This window comes from Scyliorhinus canicula, chromosome 23, assembly GCF_902713615.1.
Source record: "Scyliorhinus canicula chromosome 23, sScyCan1.1, whole genome shotgun sequence".
Taxonomy (NCBI): domain Eukaryota; kingdom Metazoa; phylum Chordata; class Chondrichthyes; order Carcharhiniformes; family Scyliorhinidae; genus Scyliorhinus; species Scyliorhinus canicula.
In genome coordinates, this window is record NC_052168.1 from 25,314,189 (window position 1) to 25,323,289 (window position 9,101).

General features: G+C 51.1%; 1 protein-coding gene across 1 annotated transcript in view; it reads right to left on the reverse strand.

Moving 5' to 3' along the window:
• LOC119956641 overlaps positions 1–4,289 on the reverse strand; it is a 135,709-nt gene extending 131,420 nt beyond the window's left edge. Inside the window, exons 1-2 of the mRNA XM_038783981.1 lie at positions 4,176–4,289; positions 3,777–4,063 (exon numbers count right to left, since the gene is read on the reverse strand). Coding sequence (XP_038639909.1) covers positions 3,777–3,935 — 159 coding nt within the window. The 5' untranslated portion in view covers positions 3,936–4,063; positions 4,176–4,289. The remainder of the gene's footprint in view (positions 1–3,776; positions 4,064–4,175) is intronic.
• Between the last annotated feature and the right edge of the window lie 4,812 nt (positions 4,290–9,101).

Sequence of the window (9,101 nt, forward strand, 5' to 3'; positions counted from 1 at the left end):
TTATCTCCTAACTCCCTAAATTCTGATTGTAGGACCTCATCCCGTTTTTTTACCTATATCGTTGGTGCCTATATGCACCATGACAACTGGCTGTTCACCCTCCCCCTTTAGTGTGTCCTGCAGCCGATCGGAGACATCCCTGACCCGAGCACCCGGGAGGCAACATACCATTCGGGAGTCTCGTTTTCGACCAAGGATCAATAACGAGAGGGCACAGACGGAAGATAATTGTCAAACTAGCAACGGAGACAGGAGAAACTTTTCCACACAGTGAGTGGTTAGGATCTGCAATGCTTTGCCTGGAAACGTGTTGGAGGCAGGCTCAATGGAGACTTTCAAGAGCAAACTGGAGTTGTATTCGAAATGGGAAAAGTGCAGGGCTACAGGGAGAAGGCAGGGGAATAGCACTAGGTGAATTGATCCTTTGGGAAGCCAGCACAGACACGACCGGCTGAATGGCCTCCCTCCCTGCTGTAACAGTTCTGTGATTCTGACAGAGGAGACATGGTGGCTTGCTGCAACGCACCGTCCAAGCAGTACACACTGCTGCCACTAGGTACCAGCGTTGCAGGTGTCATGGTATGCAGACATGCAGATAATGATATACAGACAGGCAGCTAATGAACACAGAGAACAGGACACTACCAATGAGCAGGCAGGATACTCAGCGGTGGTATCTCACTATAAAAGACACGAGGCACTCACACTCCGACCCTTTCCACAGACTAACATCTACAGAGTGAGTCAGGGTGTATGTACAGTATCACACCTCCAGCACGTGGCTAAGAGCTAGTGTGGTTCAGTCAGACAGAGTAACCACACTGAGGTTAGCAGAGAGTCGAACTCACAGAGAACTGTGCGAACCGTGCTACTGGTTCAATAAATCAGATTGGACTAACTTCAAGGTCTGGAGTATCTTTTGGATAAAGCTGCATCCTGTGATATCCCAGAGTACATAGAACATAGAACATAGAACAGTACAGCACAGAACAGGCCCTTCGGCCCTCGATGTTGTGCCGAGCCATGATCACCCTACTCAAACCCACGTATCCACCCTATACCCGTAACCCAACAACCCCCCCCCTTAACCTTACTTTTTAGGACACTACGGGCAATTTAGCATGGCCAATCCCCCTAACCCGCACATCTTTGGGCTGTGGGAGGAAACCGGAGCACCCGGAGGAAACCCACGCACACACAGGGAGGACGTGCAGACTCCACACAGACAGTGACCCAGCCGGGAATCGAACCTGGGACCCTGGAGCTGTGAAGCATTTATGCTAACCACCATGCTACCCTGCTGCCCCAATAACACATCAGCAGGGAGACATTGTTTAAGACGGTGAATGGGATACCAATCAAGTGGGCTGCTTTGTTATGAATGGTTTCAACCCCCCCTTGAGTGTTGTTCGAGCCGCATTCACCCAGGCAAGTGAGAAGATTTGACGGAGGTTTTCAAAATCATGATGGGTCTGGACAGGCAGCAAGCGTGGATGGGTTGAGAACTCAGACGATACTGATTTAAGGTGACAGGCAAACTATCCCTCAGCCTCCCCTTTTCTGGTGTCAGAGTTTCACTACCCTCTGTGTAAAGTACTTTCTGACATCACCCCCTATCACAAAGGTTACGTCCTCTTGTTCTGGATTCAACACACCAGAGGAAAGAGTCTATTCCTATCGACCCCATCAATTCCTCCAATCATTTAAAAACGTTTTTAATTGGCCGGCACGGTGACGCAGTGGTTAGCACTGCTGCCTCACGGCGCCGGGGACCCGGGTTCGATCCCGGCCCCGGGACACTGTCCGTGTGGAGTTTGCACATTCTCCCCGTGTCTGCGTGGGTCTCACCCCCACAACCCAAAGGTGTGCAGGCTAGGTGGATTGGCCACGCTAAATTGCCTCTTAATTGGAAAGAAAGAATTGGGTACTCTAAATTTAAAAATAAATAAAAACAAATGTTACTATGACCCACACCAGCTATAAATGTATTTGCTTCACATAAAAGTGTCTCTTTCCCCAGAAAATTTTCCAAATGTGTCATCTTTATTGACCATTTTGAGGGAGAATTCAGAATGTCCAATTCACCTAACAAGCACGTCTTTCAGGACTTGTGGGAGGAAACCGGAGCACCCGGAGGAAACCCACGCAGACACGGGGAGAACGTGCAGACTCCGCACAGACTGACCCAAGCTGGGAACCGAACCTGGGACCCTGGCGCTGTGAAGCAACAGTGCTAACCACTGTGCTACCGTGCCGAAGATTAAGGGGTAATCTGATAAAAGTCTTCAAGATTAGAAAGGGACTTGACTGTCTGCTGCATTTAATGACGGCCTCGAACTAACCCTTCTCGTTAAAAAACTTAGTCAGATGCCATCTTAAGGTGCTGTGTCCTGGGAATGTGTAGGCTAAGGGATTATTGGGATAGGGCAGGGAAGTGGGTTGGCTTGAGTCCTCTTTCTGAGGATCGGTGCAGACTCGATGGGCTGAATGGCCTCCTTCTGCACTGTGGGAATTCGATGATTCTTGAAGGGTTATGGACCAAGGGCGGGAAAGTGGGATTTGGCCAGATAGCTCTTTCTGGGACTGTGCCGGCAGACACAGAAAAATGTTCCCACTTGTGGGGCGTCCCAAACCAAGGACCACGATGGTCGACAGTAATGAATCCAACCGGGAATTCAGCAGAAGGTTTGTACCCAGAGAGTGGAGCAGCCGAGCTGAATATTGCTGATGAATTTATAAGGAAAGTTCGATCAGTAAATGAGGGAGATTAGAATAGGTTCTGTTCAGAGGGTTAAATGAGGAGGGGTGGGAGGAGGCAGAAGCGCCAGCACTGACTCATTGGGCCGAGTGGCCTGTTTCTCTACTGTCCGGTAAGTCACCCTTCAGTGATTTCAATCTTTGGGATAAGCATTGATTCGAACAACCCCAGCATCGAATCCCTACCGTACTGATGGAGGCCATTTGGCCCGTGGAGTCTGTGCCGACCCTTAGAACATAGAACAGTACAGAACAGGCCCTTCGGCCCTCAATGTTGTGCCGAGCCATGATCACCCTACTCCAACCCACGTATCCACCCTATACCCGTAACCCAACAACCCCCCCCCCTAACCTTACTTTTATTAGGACACTACGGGCAATTTATCACGGCCAATCCACCTAACCCGCACATCTTTGGACTGTGGGAGGAAACCGGAGCACCCGGAGGAAACCCATGCACACAGGGGGAGGATGTGCAGACTCCGCACAGACAGTGACCCAGCCGGGAATCGAACCTGGGACCCTGGAGCTGTGAAGCATTTATGCTAACCACCATGCTACTCCTTCGAGAGAGCCCCCTACCCTGGCCCACTCACCCACCCCGCAACCTAACCTCCACATCTTTTTGCGACACTAAGGGGCAACTTAGCACGGCCAATCCACCCAACCTGCACATCTTGGGACTGTGGGAGGAAACCGGAGCACCCGGAGGAAACCCACGCACAGACACAGGGAGAACGCGCAGACTCCGCACAGACACGGGGAGAGTGTGCAGAGTCTGCACAGACACAGGGAGAACGCGCAGACTCCGCACGCACACACACAGTCACCCCAAGGCCGGAATCGAACCCGGGTCCCCGGCGCTGTGAGGCGGCAGCGCCAACCCCACCTTGCCAACCCTGCCACCCACAGGTTCCAGCCAAGTTCAAACTTCTCCCCAGTGCCCACCCGGTGCTTCCAGATCATACACAAATAACATTTTAAAAACATGAATTATTAAAGCTTGCCGCCTGTTGCACCTGCTTGTCGGGGACAACGTCCTCTTTCCGATGGAGGCGAGAGGCTTTGAAGCAATTCAGGCACCGGCTGCTGTCGAAAATGTTGGCCTGGAACTTCAGGCAAGAAGGCACAGGGCTGAGAAGTGGCATCGCTGACCCTGAGCACTCACTGGGAGCCATCAGACACACAGCAGGCAAGGGAGGGGTGGGGGACAATCCTTCCCTTTGGACGGCAGCTGGACTTTCGCAGTTTGCTGGCGATCTAAGCTCATGTCACTGCAGCCAGGTCACTGGGTGGGAGGGAACTCCTGCAGAGAGAGAGAGGGGGGCAGAATTGCAACAATATCATTCCAACCCTGGGCTGGAGAATAGCCAAAAACCTACAACTGCCCAGGTGGAAACACACACACACACACAAACCTGTCCGTGCCCCCAAGAACATCCCAGTCGCCAGGTAAGAAGCAGCAGCCAATATTGTGGCAGACAGTGAAACTGAAGTGAAATCCCCCAGTGTTGTCAGTTGCAATTGCTGTCAGGCACATGTCAGTGTCTGCAGAGGGAATTGGTGCAGACGGTCGCCAATATTTGTCCTTTTCTTTCCGAGGTGATCTGGAAACTTGCAAAGACCCCCCCCCCCCCCCCCCCCTCCCCCTCCCTACACAGGCACCAGTTTCCAGAAGTTCTGTTCTGACAGCACAACGGTACCTAGCGCCGCGGCTGCATCAGGGGCTGTCAATCAACCGCCAAGACAGTGCCGGCCCCACAATTGGAGCTGGACTCAGCTCGGCGCCGTCCTGCATTGGCAGACTGTGCTGTCAAGTTGCGAGAGAGGGGGGGGGGGTCCTCCTCCCCCCCTCCTCCTCCCCTTCCCCCCTCCCCCCTCCCTCCTCCTCACCTTCCCCCCTCCCCCTCCCTGCTCCCCTTCCCCCCCTCCTCCCCTTCCCCCTCCTTCCTCCCATCCCTCCTTCCCCCCCTTCCCCCATCCCTCCTTCCCTTCCCCCCATCCCTCCTTCCCTTCCCCCTCCCCTCCTCCTCCCCCTCCCCCTCCCCTTCCTCCTCCCTCCCTCTTCCCTCCCTCCCTCTTCCCCTCCCTCCTCCTCACCCCCCCTCCTCCCTCCCCTTCCCCTCCCCCCTCCCCCTCCCCTCCCCTCCCTCTCACCTGTGCCAGCCACGCAGTAGCCTTCTGGGGCTGGACAGGGCAGGAGTTCCTCCCTTTGTGCACATGTTAAGGGGGGGGGGGTAGTGAAAGACAGTGGATAGTAGTGAGAGACAAGTGGTTAGCACTGCTTCTGGTCCTCAGGTGACTGTCTGCCTGGAGCAGGCACCTTCTCCCCCCCCCCCCCCCCCCCCCCGTGTTTGTGTTTCCTTCAGTCCAAACATGTGCAGGTTAAGTGGATTGGCTGGGCTATAATTGGGCGGGAAAATGGGTTAGCACAGATGCTTCAAGGCGACAGGGTCCCAGGTTCGATTCCCGGCTTGGGTCACTATCTGCGCGGAGTCTGCACGTTCTCCCCGTGTCTGTGTGGGTTTCCTCCGGGTGCTCCGGTTTCCTCCCACAAGTCCCGAAAGTCTCACGGCGATGCTACCACCAAGAAAGCACAACAGCGCCTATACTTCCTCAGGAAACTAAGGAAATTTGGCATGTCCACATTAACCCTTACCAACTTTTACAGATGCACTATAGAGAGCAGCCTATCGGGCTGCATCACAGCCTGGTATGGCAACTGCTCGGCCCAGGGCCGCAAGGAACTTCAGAGAGTCGTGAATACTGCCCAGTCCATCACACAAATCTGCCTCCCATCCATTGACTCCGTCTACACCTCCCGCTGCCTGGGGAAACTGGGCAGCATAATCAAGGATCCCTCCCACCCGGCTTACTCACTTTTCCAACTTCTTCCATCAGGCAACCGATATAAAAGTCTGAGAACACGCACAAACAGACTGAAAAACAGCTTTGTCCCCGCTGTCACCAGACTCCTAAATGACCCTCTTATGGACTGACCTCATTAACACTACACCCTGTATGCTTCATCCAATGCCGGTGCTTATGTAGTTACATTGAATAGCTTGTGTTGCCCTATTATGTATTTTCTTTTATTCCCTTTTCTTCCCATGTACTTAATGATTTGTTGAGCTGGTCGCAGAAAAATACTTTTCACTGTACCTCCATACATGTGACAATAAATCCAATCCAATCCAAGACGTGCTTGTTAGGCGAATTGTACATTCTGAATTCTCCCTCTGTGTACCCGAACAGGCGCCGGAGTTTGGCGACTGGGGGCTTTTCACAGTAACTTCATTGCAGTGTTAATGTAAGCCTACTTGTGACAGCAATAAAGATTATTATTATTATTAGTTAAGAAATCCAAGGGGCGGCAAATAAGAAGAAGAATTTCTCCCATCCGCTTGACTTTGCCAGCTTTCCCTGATCTTATGCTGCAGCTTCACAATTTGAAAAGACGTTTCTTATCTGGTAAGCATCAATGTTCTTCTTGATGAGTTACTGGGCTCAGATTGAAGCTCAGCGAGGCCTCCGCAAAACGTGAGCTGAAACAACAGGACAACTCTTCCATAACCTTTGGCACTTGACCCCCACATTACATTCACCCAGATCATGGCACCGTAGTTTGCAACGTCAACCAGGCGCAGTTGTAATCTTTAGACCAAATCCGGTGTGTCTTTAGTTAAAAACGGAAAATGCAGAAAATACTCAGCTGGTTAGGGCAGAATCTGTGGAGAATGTGAATCTCCAGAATGAGTACTGTTCGGCTCAAAATGCTAACTCTGTTGGTCTAACGAAACAGCGACGAGATCACTACATTCGATCACGTCAAACGGGCGATTTACCAGCCTATGTTGCCCATCCCTAATTGCCCTTGAACCGAATGGCTTTCTGCCCATTTCAGAGGGCAGCTCGGGCTCAACCAAATTACTGAGAGTGGAATCACATGTAGAACAGACCAGGTAAGGACGGCAGATTTCTTGAACCAGGTGGATTTTTACAACAATGGATGATGATGGTCACCGTTATTGGCACCCCAGCTTTATAATTCAAGATTTATGAACTGAGTTTACAGTCCACCACTTGGGTTGGATCAGAACTCATGACCTCAAGAGCATTATCCTGGGTCTCTGGACTGCCAATCTAGTGACGCTGCCATTTCACCATCATCTCCTCATACACAAGACCATGGGCCATTAGGGCAGCACGGTAGCATTGTGGATAGCACAATTGCTTCACAGCTCCAGGGTCCCAGGTTCGATTCCGGCTTGGATCACTGTCTGTGCGGAGTCTGCACATCCTCCCCGTGTGTGCGTGGGTTTCCTCCGGTTTCCTCCCACAACCCAAAAACGGGCAGCTTAGGTGGATTGGCTATGCTAAATTGCCCCTTGGTGTCCAGGTTAATGGGGTTACAGGGCTAGGCCTGGAGTGTACCTAGGTAGGGTGCTCTTTCAGAGGGTTGGTCAAGACTCAATGGGCCAAATGGCCTCCTTCTGCACAGTGGGGATTCTATAACCCTCGATTCCCTTACTGATGAAAAATGAGTCTATCTGAGCCTTGAACATACTTAATGACCCAGCGTCTACAGCTCTCTGCAGTAAAGAATTCCACAGATTCACTCCCCTCTGAGGGAAGAAATTCCTCCTCATCTCCATCTTAAATGGACGATCCCCTTACTCTGAGATTATGTCCTCGGATCCCAGACTCTCCCACAAGGGGAAACAACCTCTCAGCATCGACCCTGTCAAACCCCCTGAGAATCCGATGTCTCAGTAAGGTCGCCTCTCATTCTTCTCAACTCCAACGAGCACAGGCCCAACCTACTCAACCTCTCCTTATAAGAAAATCCCTCCATACCCGGGATCAACCCGGTGAACCTTCTCTGGACTGCCCCCAATGCCAGGATATATTCCCTGAGATAAAGGGGCAAAACCTGTTCACAGTATTCCAGGTGTGGTCAAACTAGAGCCTTGTATCGTTTTATCAGGACTTCCCCATTTTTATATTCCATTCCCTTTGAAATAAAGGCCAACATTCTGTTTGTATTCCCTATTACCTGCTGAAACTTGCAGTTAGCTTTTGTTATTTTGCACAAGGACTCCCAGATCCCTCTGTACTGCAGCTTTCTCCATTTAAATAATATTCAGCTCCTTTATTTTTCCTACCAAAGTGCATATCTTCACATCTTCCTTCATTATTCCATCTGCCAAGTTTTTGCCCACTCACCTAACCCGTCTCTCCCCTCTGTAGACTCTTTGTGTCACCCTCACCACTTCCCTTCCCACCTAACCCCAACCGTCAACCACAGGCTTGGCAAAGTACATTCACTTCCCTCGTCCAAGTTATTAATACATATTGTAAATAATTGTGGCCCCAGCACGGATCCCTGTGGCACTCCACTAGTTACAGGTTGCCATCCTGAAAATGCCTCTCTTATCCCAACGCTGTCTTCTATCAGTTCGCCAATCCTCTATCCATGAGCAGATAATGACGATGTTGATTGAAGGATAAATGTTGGCCAGGAAACCAAGGCGAACTCTCCTACAAATAGGGTCAGGTACACGTTAACCTCTACTGTACCCGAAAGGGAAACATAGAACATAAAACAGTACAGCACAGAACAGGCCCTTCGGTCCTCGATGTTGTGCCGAGCCATGATCACCCTACTCAAACCCACGTATCCACCCTATACCCGTAACCCAACAACCCCCCCCCCCCTTAACCTTACTTTTTTTTTAGGCCACTACGGGCAATTTAGCATGGCCAATCCACCTAACCCGCACATCTTTGGACTGTGGGAGGAAACCCACGCACACACGGGGAGGACGTGCAGACTCCGCACAGACAGTGACCCAGCCGGGAATCGAACCTGGGACCCTGGAGCTGTGAAGCATTTATGCTAACCACCAAGCTGCCCCTTGTTTGCCTTGTTTGATGTCTCATCTTCAACAGTGCAGCACTGGAGTGTACCTGGATTACATACCAATATCCCTCAAATGGGAGGGAAGACCACGTTTAAAAAAAAATGACAATTGCCCCACACAAATTCTTGCAGTTAAAATAGGCACTCGGGAATGTTTTACCCGTGAAGACTAGCTGCAAATAGGACTTGGTGCAAAACTGGGCGGTGATAGTGGGGAAATAATTCATTTTGAATTAATGCATTTTGTTCGTTCATGGGATGTGGGCGCACAGGCTGTGCCAGCATTTATTGCCCATCCTTAATTGCCTTTGAGGGGCAGTAAAGAGTCAACCACATCGCTGTGGGTCTGGAGTCACATATAGGCCAGACCGGGTAAGGACGGTGGATTTCCTTCCCTAAAGGATGTCAGTGAACAGTTCCC